The 19,561-nt window shown below is 40.9% G+C and overlaps 2 protein-coding genes across 2 annotated transcripts in view; both read right to left on the reverse strand.

The window, feature by feature from the left end:
• The window catches only part of LOC6608471 (potassium voltage-gated channel subfamily KQT member 1), a 36,864-nt gene extending 28,066 nt beyond the window's left edge, over positions 1-8,798 (reverse strand). Inside the window, exon 1 of the mRNA XM_032717183.1 lies at positions 8,389-8,798. The gene's annotated coding sequence lies outside the window, so the exon portion shown is untranslated. The remainder of the gene's footprint in view (positions 1-8,388) is intronic.
• Positions 8,799-14,018: 5,220 nt separating this feature from the next.
• Positions 14,019-16,075, reverse strand: LOC6608473 (uncharacterized histidine-rich protein DDB_G0274557). The gene is made up of 3 exons (XM_032716529.1): positions 16,058-16,075; positions 14,822-14,895; positions 14,019-14,546 (listed from the first exon to the last, which is right to left on the reverse strand). The coding sequence occupies exons 1-3, from the start codon at positions 16,073-16,075 to the stop codon at positions 14,309-14,311; spliced, it is 330 nt and encodes a 109-aa protein (XP_032572420.1). The 3' UTR covers positions 14,019-14,308.
• Between the last annotated feature and the right edge of the window lie 3,486 nt (positions 16,076-19,561).

A 19,561-nucleotide genomic window follows, 5' to 3' on the forward strand; every position in this document is an offset into this window, starting at 1 on the left:
TGAACAAATTGAAACATTTTTAGTCAGCTAAATTACTAAGCCTATAAATTAATAAAATGAATGTTTAAAGTATATACATTCATTAAAAATATAATCAGCAGGCAAGTTTGCCAATTTCAATCCTTAAATGGTTAATGTACAATTGGCAGCCACAATGGACTCAATACCTCATTGTAATGTTAGCCATCCAGTGGATAAGTTACAACATAATCCCGAAAAGTTTAATAGCAGTGGAAGCAGTTAAATGAATTTATAATTATAAGAGCTATTTGCGGGAAAGTAAGTTGAAAGCGATCGAAATGAATTCAGCAAACCAATTGAGTGCTCACTAATTCCATTCTTAATTTGAGCAGCTCGCACTTCCAATTCTATTTGAATCGACAAGCCACGCAGGTTGAGTGAAACTTTTTCCAAGGGGTAAGGGTATGTGGCGACGGACGAGGTAAGTGGGGCAGGTCCTTAAGCCAGGATGTCGGAAAGTGGAGTGGAGTGCTGCGGTTCTCAAGGGATCCTGGTGAAGTCGTGGCACGTCCTGAGCTGCAGGTTCTTTTTGCTGAGCCCATTGTTTGTTGGCCCGAAAGTGCGGCAATGGAGAGCCAGAAATCTCTAATTTGGAAGACACTCATGAATTTATCAGGCTCGTAGGCCTAATCAATATCAACAGGGACACGGTAATTGGAGCATCCAGCTCTTTGTTCGCTTATCCGCCAGCTGACAAGGTATTTCAGCAAATTGGAAGGGAACTAGACATCAGTGCACAGCCATCTACATGTAAGCTGCGTAAAATCCTTTAAAACAGCATAGCATGGTATAAAGTTTCCTATTTTTTAAGCACACATATCGATTTATTGAGGAATTTATAAAAAAAGCTTATTAAAATATGACGCCCCAAAATGCCTTCGCTGAAATGTTGGACAGGATAAAGCGACCAACGTGTGTTTGGCTAAAGTTATTCAAGCTTGGGTTACGGACCCAATCCCAAACTTTTCACGTGGCATCCGTGATCCGTATCTCACGGAAGCCCGGAAAAGTTGCATGGGCGAAATTATATGTGTGCCAGGTCAGGGAAAGTGGTGGTCGGTGGAAAGTGGCTGGGTCTCGACTCCAGCGAAGTGTTGGCATTATTTTTCGATATATCGATGCAAAGGACCTCAAGTGCACTTTTCAATTCTGCATTTATTACGGCCGCAATGTTGCGAAAGTATTTCCCACCGCCCACCGCCCGTTGGAGTGGTTCTCCTGTTTAGTTACCATGTTTCATATTTTATGGATGGCCGCAACAAAAGGTGGCTTTGAAATTGCTTTCGTGTCGAAGGCTGCAACTCTCTGGGTTACTATTTCATGTTCGTTTCCCTTTTGCTTTTTTTTGGCAATTTAATTACAGCCCTCATGTGTCCAGAAAATGAGGGCTTTGTATACAGATTTGGAAACTTTTCCATTTATTAAAGTGAGAACTTAAAATTTAGTTTACCTCAAGCTATTTGTTGTTGACTCACAGTTTTGGCTTATACAGAATTAATAGCTTTCACTCAAAAATAAAACAAACGTTTTTGTTATTTAACACGACAATTTTTGCTGTCAATTCCAGCGATTTCCTTGTTTATTTAAATCGAGGTAATTTAATTTTCTTATTTTGTAATAAGAAGAATTGGGAAACGTCAAACTTCCATTTCAGAAGGGCTTATCAATAAAGCGACAAATGAACATCAACACAAATCCCCTAAAGTGCTAAGCTTTATTTTAGCCTTGTGCCTTTTTGGTCCACTTTGCGCCAGAAAGTATGCTACAACATTTTGGGTGCCTTTTTCGAAGGGTTGGTCTGCCACGTTTCCTGTTCCATTTCCCCTTTGCTCGGCCAACAAACAATTGTCCGCGACCTAGAGCGAAAAGCAAATAATTTTGGCAGGGAATGTCACATTTTATTGTTAGCTCCATCATATTCGGCCAAGGGAAAGTGGAAAAGTGGAAAAGTGGAGCAGCAACTTGGGCCAAAGTCAGAGGCATTCCATGCCACTGGCTAATAAAAGTGCGAACCTGTCCGGGGAAAAGGAAAGTTCCGCTACGAACGTTTGGCAAAACACGACCCAATTCCACACGTGCCTTATCGCGGGACTTCCCAAACAAAAGCCCCACAAACAGCGGCATAATAATACGAAAATGAAAACAAAAATGTGTCACGAATCAAGTCTGGGGCAAGAAGAACTAAGAACTAAAGACGCCTACCTTTTACAAATTATTATGTAGATTTCGCTAAGGAACTGCCAGCAGACTTTCACTAACCTATTTCCTTAACTTTCACATTTACGCGGGAGAAAGCACAGGAGATTTCTTCAATTAAGAGCTATATCCGCGACTCGTGGCCACACGCAATGTTAAATCAATTATACAAATTGCACACCCCAATCCTCTGGCCCAAAAAGGGGATCAATCTGATTACAATTGAACATAAATTTTAGCCCCCTTGACACTCACGCCCCATCAAGTGTTGTATGCAAATTTTAATAATCAGGCATACACACATGTTAAAACACTCGAAGAAAAAAGGTTTCTTATGCTCTGTGTCGTATTATACACTAAAAAAAATATTAAAATGAATTGAAGGTAGCACACTTTTAAGATTAGCTTACATTAGTATAAAAATTCTTTTGTTTTTGTTACTTAGCTTAGTTGAGTTAGTTAGTAAGTTTCTCCTAAGATGTATATGTATTCTCTAAGCTAATTTATAAACAATAAGTTTTCTTTTCTTCAGTTGACGGCGCTGCAAGAAAGTCAAGGCGCCGCACAAATTAAAAGCGAAAATAAAGTTGGGCGTAAATTTTCAATTTCGTGCAAAATTATGGGAAAATTATATTGAAAATTTAGCGCTGCCTGCGAGGGGGGATGAAATCACGAGCCCCCCCACTGTCGCTACTCCAACCCCAAAAACAAACTACCCTCAACAGTTTGTGAAGGGTTTTCCTGTCCGCAAAAGCCGACAACGTAAAAGTTTTCATTTAGCAAGCGAAATAGCTTTGAAGTTGCCACGAAGAACTTCTGGCGGCCGAAACTAAGAAAGAAATTAACTTGGAACTTTGATGGTCTGCTCATCTAGCGGCTTGTGACGTCACCGACATAATTACGCATACGCCGCGTTGCCGTTGAATGTCATAAAAGTGTGTGTTGAGGTAAGGTTAACAATAGCAAATAAACATATGTGTGTGTGTGTGTGAGTGTTCTGGCCCATATAAACACACATGCGAATGTGCAAAGAAGAGGCGAAAAAGTGAGAAACGAATTTGTAAACAAACATAAAGTGTTGGGCCCCATGCAAGTGTGTGTGTGTGGGCCTCTATTAATTTACAAAACGCTGGCAATGAGACCAAGATGACGGCTGCGGCGCAGAAAAAGGTGCAGGGAATCCAGGCATAAGCGCTGGAGGAGCACATCCTTGTCAGCGACTCCTAAAGTCTAACGCTCTTATTTACACATCCCGGCGCAGCTGTGTGCGTGCCATTTACATGTGTATGAATTGGTCCTTCGCAAGCATCAGGTTGAGAATGAGAATGGGCATACTAAGACCAAGCCATATGCCAGGCGAATATTTTATATTATTGAACTCGGCTGGCGAAAGGCGAAATGTATTTATGCCATTCGATATCAATGCTGAAATGGGACGGTTTTTGTACTCGGAAAAGGGCTTGCCCACATTTATTTTTGGCTTACAATGGCCAAAACACAAAGTTTATGCAAATATCCACTTCTTTTGAGTAAGTAAAAACCATATTTTGATTACTGCAAATATTGAATATTAAAAACATATTAAGTCTCCAAACAGCTTTTAATAATTTGAGAGTTTTCAGTGTTAGCTACTGTGAGCAACTATATTTAAAAAAAATTATTATCACTAAAACTAAAGAGTGACGCTTGAAAACAGTAACTAATTGACCAATTTTTGAACTCATCAAGCTTAATTTTCACACATTCAGTTAGTCTCTAATTTAAGATAATCCTCGAAGAGTTAATCTCAACTTAATTACACATGCAATGCTCGCAAAACGATTTAAATGATTTTCCATTTCATATAAACTAGTTTAAGCTTGTTTACCCAACTGCTGAATTCATATTGTTTAAAACAGCGCGAAAATATTTGCGTTGAGAATCAGCAAATATGCAAACCGCAATCAATTTGAATTGGTTCAAAAATATTCCGGGCTTGTATTTGGCCAAATGGCGACACCCCGGGAATATTTTTGGCCCGGCTAAAACCCACGAATGGTTAGGTGGTATTGCGAGATGTTGAACCACTTGAATGCCAGCAGCGAATGCTTTTAATCCTGGCGAGTGAGGAGCTCGCGAAAATAATTTCAAGTCGCAACATCTTAAGATGAATTCCGCTGTCATCTTTTGTGCGGCACATGTGAATGGGATATGCGAGACAACAATTAAGTGAGTACGAAACTCTTTTGCCTCCGGAAAAGGTTTTGGGGGAAATGGGGAGAAGGGAAATCGGGAAATCGGGAAATCGGGAAAGCGCCCTGCTGAAGCGTTTTTCCTAGCGTACATTATGTATACATGTGCGAACATATCAGCATAATTCCAAAATGTCTGCGCACTGGCGAACGCACGCAGGACGACGAAGGAACATGTCTATTTGGCTTCACTTCTGCTTCTGGCCTGGTTCCATTTCCTCCATTTGGCCTCCTCACAGACGTCGTGGGCGTGTTCATAATTTATTTCTGGGTAATTGACAGCCGGGCTAAATGCTTTGCGCCCCGAATGCTGTAATTTCTGGCCGTATTTCACCTTAAGAAAGAATCGCCTAGCCCAGGCCTACTTCTACTCTTCTACTTCGTCGGCCTTCCAGTTAAATGGTGCGTAAAATTTCACACTCAATTTGTGATCCTTCCGGGCATTATGCTTGTGGTTTATTAATGTCGAATTTATGTAAATACTTCAAGGATTGACAGTCGAGGACTATCAAATTAATTAATGCCCCATTGGGCAGGAACTCGCCGCCGTTCGTTGTGGTCAAGCGGGGGAAATCGGTAGGTTCCTGTCCCAACTTTTTGTTCTCCGACTTTGCCAACTCGTGCCGGAACAAAAGTTTTTCGCTTCTTCAACATAAGTTTACCGTTTCTTGCTCGCTTTTCTTTCCAAAGAATTTTCACGGCAATGCAGCGCGAAATGCAGAAAAGTGAATTAATTCTGGACGTAGGTAACTGCCCATGATAAATAGTTGCCAAGTCAACGAAAGGCAGGCCATAAGCAGTGGGAGTCCTGCCGAATATTTCTGGTAATTTGTGTTCCACTTGTTCGCCATTCACTTTCAATTTGGTCGTACAACATTACTTTAAGGTAAATTTAAGGATGATTAATCATGGGGAATGAAATGTGATCCCATTATTATTCAATTTGACTTTAAATTAGCAAAAGTCAGCTTTCCTTCGCACAAAAAGGGTCTGCACATCATTCGTATAAATACATTTATATCAAAACAAATTTATTCAATCAAAACTGAAAATGCTTTTTGATTTATACGAAATATTTGAATTATTCACATTTTACCCTGCCATCGAAGCTTTTCATTTATAAAATATTCTCGCATAGAAAACCTTAAGTAATGTTAATAACAATACAAATAATTCAATATAAAAAACCAAAGTATTTTGCTTGAACTCGCTTGCAAAAAGTCCAGACTTCTATTATTATAAACAGTCTTTGATGAAATTTAAATCTCATTATTCTAATCTCATAATGCTAATGACACAAAAAATTAGAAAAAAGAATATTCATTATAAATTTATTGTGTATTAATCTTAAAATAACTTGTCATCTGAAATTCTTTAGTATAATAAAGCAATTCATTCATGAATTTTTCATTAAAGGTAATAGGTAATATTTTCTTAGAATTTTTCATTAATTTAATTCTGATTAAAATGTCATTAATCTATATTAACCAACGAATATATAAATCTCGATGTTGTAACAATCGATATTGGTTTTTTGCGATTAAGCAAAAGTTCTTGCCATTAACTCCACCTCCATCAATTAAAAATTGCTTAAGGGCTTCATTTCAACGGACTTTGATTAACCCAAATGGGTTTTTGCTGGCGCTGCAGAACTTAGTGAATAACGAATACTTTTAACTTGCTAAAAATCGAATTGAATTCGACTTCTGGTTAACGACACATTGATGCCATTTAAAGTCATTCGCATTTATCAAGCAAATGCAGTTTGACAAGTTCGTTTTCGATTTGCGCTGAGCTAGAACTTGTTCTCAAAATGTTGAGAAGGGGTATTTCATACACTGCGATTACGGTGGCTTTGAAAAAGAAGATCTTTGTTCATTCAGCTTTATCAAGGATCGAATTGCTGGGGGATTATTGTACCTATCTATTGTGGGTTCAGTAAATGAACGCGGCTATTAATCCCATGGCAAATATTTTTATGATTCATTCACGGCGTGAGTGCACCCACTTTTGACCTTCATTTCGAGCGCTTGCATCTAGAGCAGCTTTGTGTACTTTACTACAAAAAGCTGGCAAATTGGAAGTTGGGGTCATCTGTTTGCAACATCCCTGACATTTGTCAACTGCGAAATGTCCAAGAAAAGCTCACCCGGGCCAACATGGCTAACCAGGGCCGCCGATGGAATTGTCTTTGGGATTAGCCCCAAACCAATCGAACAGATTGAGCTGCCCGGCCTGCAATTGTTGCGCCGATATGGATGAACAGATGTCTGATTGATCGGTGCAAACGTGTGAAGTGCAGAGCACCCGGGAAAGCGACCTTGGGGCGAAGTGAAATGTGGGTGGGTAATTGATTTACCAAATGCAAATGTCATTCCTAGCCCTTCAATCTGCCGAGGAGGGGCCGAAGAAGTTGTGTCCCCAATTTGGATGTCAGCCAGGCGATATAATTTCAGGCACGTACACAAACCTTGCCTCCCCTCGCCCTATATATATGTATCTGTGCCCCCCTTTACAGCCCCCCCCCTGTGTTGTCATTGCTTTAAATTGGAGTCTCCGTTTCAGTTTCTGTTTCTGTTGTTGCTACTGGTTGTAATTGCCATATCGCCGTGCCGTAGTTTGAAAGGGGGCTCAGCAAATTGGTTTGACAACCGCAAAGGGCGCGTGGGACGCACGGCAGGCAGTCGTTCCTCCCTCCAATAGGCCGGGTTTCAGTATCACTCCTCTGCCCCTGGTGACAATACCCGGCACGTTCCGCCCATGAAAATACTTTTCGTACAAGGAATCCAACACGTTTCAATGCCCTGTAGATGGTCTACTATAGTTCGGCCTCACGTTTGCCAACTAGACTGCACATTTAGTAACAAGTTAAAGATGGCACAATTCAGTCATGCCATTCTTATTGCAAGCAACACAAATTATTCAGTATATGTTAAATAAATAAATGTAGACTATTCATTATAGTCCATAATTATATTCCAAATCAAAACAGTTTGAAAAATCTTTCAGCACTATAAGTTTGATTGCAAATATTAATGTTTGGTGCTATAATTGACATTTAAATTTTGTAGCTTGTTGAAATATTATCTTTTAAATATGGCGCTTCTAGCTTAAGCACAAAATTCAGCAAGGTTCTCGAGAACTTTATCTTAAAGAAACTGACATTTGTACTCTGCATGCATGAAAGGCTATATGTTGTTTATGACTCCCGATAAGGGCTGTCTTTGAGGTTTTGTAGGCCAAATGAGATAAATGGCATTCGCAGTTCGAGGAAATATTAAAATTTATGAGAACTTCACTTCCTGACAGCACTTTTCGTGGGTATCAATCGATTCGTTACGCGTATCTAAGAGTTTGATTAAAATAAACACTCTATATATTCGTATTTTATGAGCACATTTCTGTTGTCGTTGGCGCTAACTCGTCGCATTCCTTGGAAATTATAATGATTTTTTAGTTTTGAATTTCTCGATGGAAAGCTCGCCGGTTGCGATTTTGGGTCTATTTTTTTTTTGTTTTCTTTTACTTACAAATCAAAATCGAGCATGGGAAAGCGATGGATTTCTAACGATACTGTGCTATGTTCTGCTGCTGGCCAAGAATGCTGCACAATTTGCTTTAACGAGCCGTTAACAACTGAATATTTGAATATTTAAATAAAATCTTATAAATGCGAATTTGTTTTGTGGTGTATACAAAACATCCGTGCCTCGCACGCATATATTTATATAGATCCAATGCAGGGGCAGACATATAGAGCTGTTATATCGAATAAAATCGGACGTTGTTTCCGCCGCCAAAAAGGCCGAAAACGTTTTCCAACAAAAATAAATTCTCATTCGTGTAAATAAATTTCCAGCGAAATTTGGTAATGCATTATTTGCAATGTACTTAGCTGAACTTGGCTGGTTTTATTTATTTAAATAAGTCTTGCACGCACCTTTTCGACTGGATTTTCGCTGTTTCGTTGGTTGCTAAACTTGTTTGTTTGCTCAATTCGCTCGCCGAGTATTTCAACTCTTATTTTCTATTTGATTACACAGCTATTTAAGCGTCACACATGCACTGGCACACAAAAATACACTCAATTTCAACGATCTTTGCTATTTGTTTTGGGAGATCGCTTTCCTTAACCTTATCCCTCGCCGCGCGCCATTGGTTTTCAACTTTTTGATAACTTTCACGCTCGACCGGAGGCTGTTATCGCCGTCCGCCGGCTTCTTATCCAACTGGCTGAGATCGCACAAAACGGCCAGAATGATTCTGGGGAACGGGACGAAACGGAGCGGTACGGAGCGGAGCGGAGCGGACACGTAGCGGCCAGCAGCAGCGTTGGCGAGCGAGTGAGCGGAATCCGCTCGAATGCCAAGAGTTGCGACGCCGAACGACGGCGGCGAACATCATCGTCGGCGTTCGTTGCTCGAGCGAAAATGTGTTGTTTTCTCGATACGGGCCAAATGGATGCCGCCAAACAATATCAACCACCAGCCCTGTTGGACGACGCCTACGTCACCGGTGCGGCCAACATGTCGTATACTCGATGTTGCGGTTCGAAACTGTTGCCTGTGCCGTTTGTAGGTTGGTAGGTCAGCGTATCGTACTCGAATCTGTATCTGTATCTGTATCTGAACGTAGCGCCTCTGTATCTGTATCTGTGCCCACTCATAAGTTCATTAACGCAACAGTTTCGTTCGCTTGTATCCGTTACCGTTACAAGCCACCACCACCACCAGCCGACCATGTTAACCCCCCAAAATTCGGGGTAATTGCTTGAGGCCAAAACAGCAAATGCGTATTAATGAATCCCCTCGATTTGCACGTGACGCAAATTCGTTGCTTTGCTTTCTTTTCTGCGGTTTGCCATAACCGAAAGGGTTCGTTTCGTTCGTTTATTTACTGTAGTTCGAATAATGGCATTCGCAGAACTACAGTTAGTTTGGAAAGGATTCGTAGCCCCAATACGTCAGTGAATACAAATAAGTCCTGATTGAACGAACGGCTTACTCTGGATATCCTTGGCTTTTCTATCCTGCAGTTCTATGGAGCTGTGTATTTAGGTCTAACGCAATTACAGTGATGAAATGAGAATAGGCTGTGGACAATCAATAGAGTTTCCATGTCGAGGAGGTTTATCTTCTCCTAATTCTATTTTTATTCAGCTGCTATATGAAAGTAATCCTTCCACTTTTTATATTAACATATATAGAAAAATAATTAAATTCTCAAATGGAGTCCTGATAAAATATTATACAATAATTTTAAGGAATCGTTGTCTTTGGTGTTTTAAAAAGGCATATCGCGTTTCTCCCAGATGATGCCAATTTTGAAGCCAAACACAAATAAATATTTTTCGTATGTTTATAATAAGTATGTATACCAAAGTGGTACCAATATGCCGTGCAACAGGGGTAATAGTTCTGTTTATTTATGAAGCATAAAGTTTCATTTCTCTCGCACCTGCGAGACCCACTGCCACCACCCACGATATTTCACATTCCCAAAAGCTGAAAAATACCATTCGGCCTTTAATGAGTCGCCAATTTGCTGGGTTTTGTAATGCTGCATTTTTGTGTTTGAAACTTTCATTTCCAGTCCGTAAAATATGCAACAAACTATCGTTTTGCCAGCTGGGCCAAGGGGAAAAACAACTATTTGTAATTAATTTGTGCATGTGACGAACGCATTTATTGCCAAAAGCTGCGGCAGATGCTGTACGTCCTGGCCGTCGGCATTTAGCGGCCGTTTTATAGTCATCTAATTAACTGGTCGGAGAGCACTGGCCAAATCCCAAATTAATTGGGAATTAAAAGGGCGGCGGAAGGTTCTCATCGCTAAATGGGGGCCATAAAAGCAGTATGCAAATAATAAAACCGAAGCCCGACATTGATTTCATCCCCATGCCCATCTCCAACCCCATCCTCATCCATTGCCGAGAGCAATAAAATCGCATCCCGTTCCCAGGACTAAGCTTCTGCTCATTCAGCTCGACGTGCTCGCAGAATCGTAAAAGAAATATGAAAAGTCGGAGCCCATTTCCTTTTTTCTGAGCCTGCGGCATAAACTATATTTAACAATCTGTTTATATGGACTATGTTTGCCTTGGTTTATGCTCTGAAGTCAGCAAATCTGTACTTTTATGTTTGTATTTCAAATATGAAGTTGAAGCGGGGGTCCAAGGGTTTCACTGACCGCCGTCCACTCAAGACAAATGTCCTTTTTGGCCCGTGCTGGCGCTTTACTTTTTGACCAACTAGAATATTATGGCTGATGGAAGAGGTAGAATGATGTATACCCTGGGGTGCGTTGGCCTAATCCGGACATAATAAAATTGATTTTTTTATTGCGTTGGGCGAGTCAAAGGGTACGGTTGAGTGACCCAAAGATTAATGGTCTCCAAAGTTATTGCGAACAAACATATAGTATATTTCTGGTAGATTACTATTTAAATACATTCCATATAGGATTAATCAGATAATACTGAAAGAACGTTTGATATTTGACATGAAACCATGCCTTTTAAAGAGACTAAATATTTTGGGTTTGCGCTTTGTTCCCGATGCAAGGACTTAAGATTAATTCAAGAAGTTCGTGTCAATGGCGATGAAGTGAAATTAGCTGGGGGATTTGTAACTTGGCCAACGAACTTCGTGTCGCAGCTAATCCGCAAATCTAGTTCCCATTTGATTAGCCAGCATATTTATCACTAAGTAGCTGAGAAGTAGTTTGTCTAGGCCCATTTCCATTCCATGCCACCCCCTCACAAAACTCGAAATGTTCTCTCATTGTTATGCGTGCTATGCACAATTTTTGTATTTGTGTTATTGTTTGTGTATGACACTTGAAAAAATTAGTATGCTAGTCATAAAAGCTAAATAAGAAGTAATATAATTTGAATTTGATGGAAGATAGACACTAAAAGGCCACATTTAACGTATCTAAATTAATTTATTTTATGGTTTAAGTATCTTGAAGACTAGATGACACTTCTTTTTAGTAAGATTTGGTGGGTATCATCTTTATTTCTATAAAACCCACAAGTTTTTTCGAGTGCAGTGTATCTGCGAGTGGCTGACTGCTGGTCGAGCACATGCGTGCGATTTATTTGCTGTTACCACAAGCACAAACATCGGCGGAGATAGACGCACATACATTTGTATGTACACCCAGTAACAATGACTTTTGCACCCTGGGCCAACACTTGGGGCCACAAATTAACCCAAGCACGTAGCCCGCTTAGGCGGCCTAATCAAATAGAAGCGCCCAAATTAAACAACAACCAATGGCGGAGGAGCAGCCACACGAATAGCTAAGTAAATATATGATATGGCCTTCACACCCACAAATTGGCAGGAGTGCGACTTTCAGCGCCTGAACACGATGGAAGACCTGGTCTGAACTCGCTAACTGAAATGATTCGCCACGCATCTGTAGCCGGGCTGATTAATCCCTATGCCAGACAAATTGTTCAGATCAAAAATATAAATATAAATCAAAAATAATATTTAAATATTATATTATCCTATGATACTATGGACCAAAAATGAGGATCTTAGTAAAATGATTTGTTTATATAGTACATTTATTTTGAAAATTTTTAATTTATTTTGAAAATGAGGGAAATCAAACTTAAACCTCGTAAGAGTTACATACATCTTCAACTTGCTAGCTTTTATAGTTCACGAGATCTCGACATTTATACGGACAAACTGGTGATCCTGATCGAGTATAGGTATTTAATAATAAGTATATACTTAATGTGGCTGTATACGCTTGTTTTTACCTGTTTCATGCTTTTCAACGAACCTGAAATACCCATTTTTGCTCTACGAGGCCGTGTATAAATTTAAAGCTTAGCGATCAATTAAACTGAAATGTTATTTCGCTTAACAGTGGTTGGTTAACAGCGGCTCAAAGTCTGTCCATTAACATCGTGCATGAGTGCACTGCTTTATCGACCCGCTTTCTTCGCTTGCGTGGTGATTAGGTTGCTGTTTCTTTTCTGTTCGCACTCCGCCCACACTTAAGTGTGCCACACCAGCAGGTGGTTGTGGGTGGTTCTGGGCACTGGGTGGCTGGAGGTGGGAGGTCGTATTAATTAGACCCCCCGCCAGTCCGATTTCCCCGCTGATCTCTTACAGAGCCGCTGAGTGCTCCGTAAATTGAGTGGCTCCGTATGACGAGTGGCATTTGCGTTGGCTGCTTTTGTTGCCTGCTTTTTGTTGGTGTTGCTTTGTAGCTTTGTTGCTGCTTATGCTTTCGCCTTGGCTTTGAGTGGCTGCCACTTGAGTGGCGCTAAAGTCGTGGAAAATGAGCCATCAACAGCTGCCGCCTCGGGTCTGTTTGCTTGGCCGAAAGGAAAACACGCAGCACAGGCGGAAAAATTACTAACTAAAGAAATAGTTAAATGGAGATTGAATAAGGGTATTTAAATCAGGTTTTCTTATTTACTAAATATATAAATATACGTTTCTTAAATGTCTCTTCTGCATATACATATTTCTAATATATGCAACAGGAATTTTTCTCAGTGCATACAGGCAACAGGCGAGCAGCTGTTGACATTCTTCTTAGCCTGGCTGTTGACTAGACGCCCCAGCACGTGCTGTCGCTCCGCATCGGTTCGTCGCCTTGCCGTGCTGGTGAGAGCGGGACAGAGTAACGCGAGCGGGACGCAGCTGAGCATGCATATTTTATGGGCCCAGCTCCGGTTGGCAGGAGGATGATGCCACGGAGCCACAACATCATTACAAACAGCCCGGCACCGGGTTTACTTTGCTGTTTCGCATGTCGTTCGCTTCATTTATTTATGCACAAATATCCCACAGAAGGTGCAGCTGGTGAGGCAGCCACAGGGTTACGGCAACAGGAGGCAACATCAACGGTAGCAGCAACATCAACGGTAGCAGCAACAGCAGCAGCAACAGCTGGAAATCTTCAATTCAATCAGTTTAAATCTCTCCGCTGAGTGCCCGGAAAATGGGAATTTTCCCGATTTGGCTGCCACAACGCTTCTCATTTCAGCACTATAATATGACAGCGGGAATGCAGCTTATACATATTAATATATGTGCGAGTGTAATGGATTCTTTAAATTAAGTTAATATGTTATGTTAATATCAAACTGATGGGCATGGCGGGTTTTTTTATTACTTCGTTTGCGTACATTTATTCCAGGAATATAATAGCAGTTTAAATCAAAAATTGATTCCAAGTCATTTACGTATTGAAAAGTGAAAAGTTCTTTTAATAAAATGCAATGAATAAGCTTAAAAGAAATGCTCTTTCCTCAAGGATGTGATTATATTGTGCAAGCTCTAGATACTTTTTCAATCATGAATTAAGCTAGTTGCTTGCAATTTTACAAAATACAATTTATTTCTAGAGAGTCAAATGAATCCTTGTTAAATTTTGGCTAGCATTTTCCTATTTCCAACTACCCACGCAGTTTAGATTCCAAGTGGGAAACCCCCGAAGAACACATGTTTATCTGCTCGAACTTTGTCGTGACTGAAATACCAATGAAAAGCGGCCAACGGCAGGCATAAAAAAGTTTTTGATGCCGACTTTAAATTGTGCTTAAGTGTAATTTTTGTATATTTTATTGCACTGAAATGATTACTTAGATCTAAGGGTTCTCTTTTTATTTTACGTTGTACTCTTACGCACTAAAAACAGTGACAAATCAGACCCAGAATTCCGTTTTTCTCGCTATGCGTTGTTTTTCTCGGACTTTTCTTGCTTTCCAGCCTACCCAAGCTGGCTCGTATTTTGGTTTATTTTCATCTTAATCTGCGTAAATTGTATTTCATTTGATTTCATTTTCCCCGCTGAGTGGGTGGTTGGGTGGCCTGTGCCCGGGCTCAGACAAAGGGATGCCGCGTGCGCCGCTTGGCCTTGATGGGGTACTCGTAGCCCTCGAAATCGTCGTCCTGGTCGTCCTCGTGGTGATGGTGATGGTGGTGGCTGCGGCTGCTGTGGTGCTTCTTCGGCTCGTGGTGGTGCTCCTTGACCGGCACCGGAATGGGCAGCGGAACCTTCTTAATGACCGTCTTCGTGTGCACATGTGTGTGGTGCTTCACCGGCACGTGTATTCGGATCCTGTAAATGGTCGGATGGCCCATGAACATGGTTACACAGCAAACAAATAAAGGAGCACTCTATCAACTGCACGCAGAACAATTGGTGTTACATAGTTGTGTTAATATTTACAGAAACTATACTTTATATGTACGTGTTTAGTAGAAACAAATGTGAAAAGAAAGTAATACTTTTTACATCAAAAAGTGTGTTATTTGTGGTTAATAGCGATTTTGTGAGTTGTAATTATTTTCAGTGTGCTCGTTATGGGGGTGTGGCAGTGGGCAGGGACTTACTTCAGCTTGTCGCTTGATGGATGACCGCCTGCCAGTGCGAACATCATGCAAGTGATGAACAGAAAGCTTAATGCCTGCAAGGGAAACAAGTATAAAGATTACGATTCGTATGCCAACGTAAAGAGGTTATCGCCCCCCCCCCCCCCCTCGCTGTCCCCCAAAAAGGGCTCATAAACAGCCAAACAATACAATTAGCATAATAACACGCATCCGAGGAGCTCATCGTCCTGGGGTTATTATTATTGGCAGGCCATCCAACGATGATGGGACCGCCTTCATCTCCAGATAGATTCTGATGTGGGCGTGACAAAAGCTGTCAGTCGCACAGGAAGCACACTTTTGGCCCGATCAACTACAATTCGGGCCAGACGGAAACTGATGAGCATTTGGCGACTACTCACTGGGTGGTAAATTGTCCCCAACTCGGGCACAGCATTTTCTTAGAAACTCAAAACCATTAAGTCAAATTTCTTTTCATCCTACTGATGGCTCAATTTGGGGGATGGACAAAGAACATTTAAAAACAATTTGTCTAAATAAATTTGTTTAAAATAAACAAGCAGGAATTTAAATGTTTCTCTCTAATAAGTAATGCTTTTTACAAAACGAAGTAATGGATATTGTTCTAGAAACTTAGGACACTCTTTAAACACCAAATTAAAATGAGATCTAAAATCACATTTTATGCCTATGATGAAATCTTTATCTTTGCACAAAGTTCAACTATAAGTCTTTTTTGTTTTATCTGCTTATCACTTTATGGAAACTAATATTTTCGTAATTTTCCGGCTTTTCACAATCACAAAATAAATGCCTTTCACTTTGTTGCTCCCTGTACTATTGTGCAAATGTGACTTTCCCTTTGTTGCACATTTTCGTTCAATTAACCGTTTATGGCCAACTTGAGAGTTCTTTTCATGTTTCGACATTTGTGGCTCATAAAAAAAACAGATTAAGTTTTTGTGGTTATTTGCATTTTATTTTGCGCTTTGTTTTATTCATTTCGCGCGCGATTGGAGTCAATGAATTCGTTGCGAAATGAAAGCGTTTTATTTGCATATTTTCGTGCATTAACGCGTACTTTCTAAGTTGGATTTACTTTAAATATTTATTTTGTTCCATTTTTTTTTTTTTTTGCAAGCCAACACAAATATTATGAGTTTTTTGAATGTTTACGCGCGTTTGTTGCCCGCCTCTGCATTGTTTATTCGTTTTCAAATTATAATTAACACTTACTCCTTGGGGCAAATGCATTGTTTTTCTTATGTGTGTTTATTTTTTTAAATATATTTATTCGACGCTGTTTAATTGGATTAAGAGTGCGGATTTCGGTAAACCATCGACGACGGGCGTAGAAATGGAATTGCTCTGGGACCCACCGCCTGCAACCGCTTAAATATGAGCCAAAAAGCGAAGAAAAAAGTTATGAGCTACAGTGAAACGTGCCACAGACGGCAGCGCCACTTGCAGCAACAGTGCGGCGACGGTGACGGTGGCGGTGACACGAAGTCGCTGAGTTGGAAACGAAGTAAAAAAAAAAACAAAACAAAAACATAATCAAGTTGGCCCAAGGAGCCGGCGGAGGGGCAGCGGAAGTGGCCAGTCGACTTGCTTCAGCTCGGACTGGGCTTCGAACTCGGACTCGGACTTGTGGCCATGTTAACAGCCGCTTGGCATCACTCGAATCTGGTCGACTTTCCAAATGCGCTGCTATAGATCATTTCTCAATATTAAATATATATAATAGTATTTAAAAGTTTGCAACAATACAAAGGATACATTTGGAAGATACTATTTAAAAGTTTCTTTTATTTAATTCTTCGAAATACGATTCAGATATATTCTGGTTAAATGCAAGTTTTGTTACGCAATTCAAATATCTAACTTTGCAAACTTCTAGGAATATTGTATAGCTTCCTACTTGCCACTTAATTGCTTTGCTACCAATTTGCATTACCATATACCCCGAAAATTGGCTTGGCGTAGGGTGTCCAGTCATCCTGGGGCATGATAGTGAAAACACATGCCGCAAACAAACCGTAGCAAAGCCAAAGCCTAAGCGAACCCAAAGTAACCAGCAAAGTCAGGCGCCAGCAGCAATCCAGAAACTGAGGCTCAAAGCCACAAGCTTTGTTAAGCTATCGTACCGTATGTCCCCCTCTCGCTCGCACTCACTGTGACGGACGCTGGAAAAGCCGCCGAACATGAAGACACTTTTCCGAGCCCGGGTGCAACTGAGATGGGGCAGCGTGTAATTGAAGCCAGTGCCTGAGTTAAACGCAGCGATTATGTCGGTCTGTCCGCCTCCAGCGCTCGGAAACGGGGGGCGTGGCTGGGGGAGGAGGTGCTGGCGCCGGCAGCAGGTTGCAGTTGCAGTTGCAGTTTCGGTTTTCAGTTGCTGTTTCAGCCGCTGTGGCAGTGGCAAGGATTTGGCCAGCTTCCTGGTTAGGCATCTCGACTGGCATTCGTTTGGCGCAAATTGAGTTGTGCGCTGAAATATGTCGTCGTGTCAACTGCACTCCCACTAAGAGAAAAGTATCGCAACTAGTTTTGAGCTAGCTACTTTTGAATTCAAAATATTATTAGCGTGATTAGGGCAGTTTATTAGGTTAGGGTAGGCTAAGACATATATGTCTTGGTTATGGAGAGGAAACATGTGATGTTCATCTAAGTTACAGATTACCTACCATGTTGCATACTTTTTTGGTCATTTATTGATTGTTTAATTAATCTTATCAATGGATTAGCTTTACTATGTATCTATGACCATCCATCCCCGGAACATTGTATGGTAAAATTATTGGTTCTACGACTATATTGATTGTTAATAATTTGGCTTATTTTGCAAATATTTCGAAAGTAAATTGATGGCAATTTGTAGCAGTGTTCCTGCACCCGCACCGCCCTGCATTTGATTGCAATTTGCATGTGCAACGCGATGGCAATTCATGTGATTGGCCATTCTGGCCGCTGGGTCTGCGTGGAAGGTACTGGTGGTATCATGGCTACATGAATGTAATGCAGGAAGCGCTCCATTTCGGCCATTTCTACCATTGCGACCATTTCGACCATTTCTACCAGCTAATCAACTGGTTTCACTGGCACGCCGCGGCGGCGATTGCATAACAATGACAAATCCAGACCGGCACGACACTTGGTCATTGTCTTCGCCCCGTTGGAGACGGTCTCATCCAACTAGTTTGGCTTTTCTGGCCGCTTTTTCAGCGCTGTTCCGCCTGAAATGATATAACTATGATACATCCACGGCCACTTATTGGGCTGCAATTGCTGGCGCGGAGGAAAGTTTTCTCCTCGCGGGGTTCCATCGCCAGAAGTTGGGGCAATTAACAGGCACATTTTGATGATATAATCATAAAAGCAAAGCGATTTGATCGGGCCATTTGACCGGTTCGGACCACTTTTCCAGCATGATCGCGCAATTGCGAAAAAGTGTCAAAATTAATTGCACACAAAGTGGCTCGATTCGATGCGGTGGCTGACTGGCACCGGGCTATTAGCACCACATTTGCGTTGAAAGTGGCAACATCGGCTAAAAATACATTCCTGTTAATAGAGGCTAGAAAATGTGTCGAACAAATCTGGTACTTGTGCTTGAAATGTTGACAGTTTCATGCAATTTTAACGATAGCTAATTTTTGAGTTCATACAATACAAATTTTTAAACATAAATGTTCTATATATCATTATATCTATTCTATATCTATCTAACGTTTCAAAGTCTGTGGGATAAGCTGTGTTTTTCCGATAAGAAAACCCTGTAGAATCCTTTCATTACCTGTGAATATATTCTTACCTTACGAATCTTATTAAAATCACTTATTTTTTAAACACGCAGAAATACAGCACAAGGCCGTGGAATGAAACACTGTGCACTTCGCCAAAAGATGAATATTGGAGATGGCCAACGGCGTCGATGCCAATGCAAACGAAAGTGCCGATGCCAAATTTGCTTAACCTGTTGTGCTTACGGCCTTTCACTGCCGAATGGCCGGGCAAGGATTATCCAACCGAAAGCCAACCAAAAGCCCCGGAAACCGATACATCAGGCCGTTGTCTCCCCGTCCGCCAGCCACTTCCTTTAGCAATAAATTTTCACTTAACTATGTCGATCATCGCCGCATATGCGAATGTAAGCAACATGCAACATTCATGTGCAACAACGCAACCCCTCCTCGACTTGCCACCACCACCACCCCAATCCGGTGGGTGGGTTTCGGGTGGCATATGTGTGACACAATTTTCCAGTTTGCCGGTTGCGCCTCGTAAGTTTAATTGACGGAAGCGCGTTAAAATTGCAGAGCCAAAGCAAAGCTGAATAAAAAAAATGGTTGCGAAAAATCGAAATTAAAACAAAGTGAAAATGTATGTATGCATTATGCATTTGCATACTCCAGCCGCCGGTATTTCGCGCTTCATTTACCCATATGTAATTGATGACCATATTAAAGAGCTCGCGATTGGGATCAAGCTTTAGTTCGAACAGACCAGAAAGTGAATAAAATTTTGTATCTTTACATCAACATCTTCACATCAATAACCAGTTTGTATCATGTGGCTTTACTAGAGTCACTTACTAATTATCCCTAGTAGGTCCGAGGAATTTTCAGACCCGTAATTTAGTGATGTAATAGGATGTACAATTGTTATTGTAACTTCATAATGTATGTAACGTCTTTTTTAAGGACTTAAAAGCCCGGTTGTTACGACGTTTATACGGAC

This window comes from Drosophila sechellia, chromosome 2R, assembly GCF_004382195.2.
Source record: "Drosophila sechellia strain sech25 chromosome 2R, ASM438219v1, whole genome shotgun sequence".
NCBI lineage: Eukaryota > Metazoa > Arthropoda > Insecta > Diptera > Drosophilidae > Drosophila > Drosophila sechellia.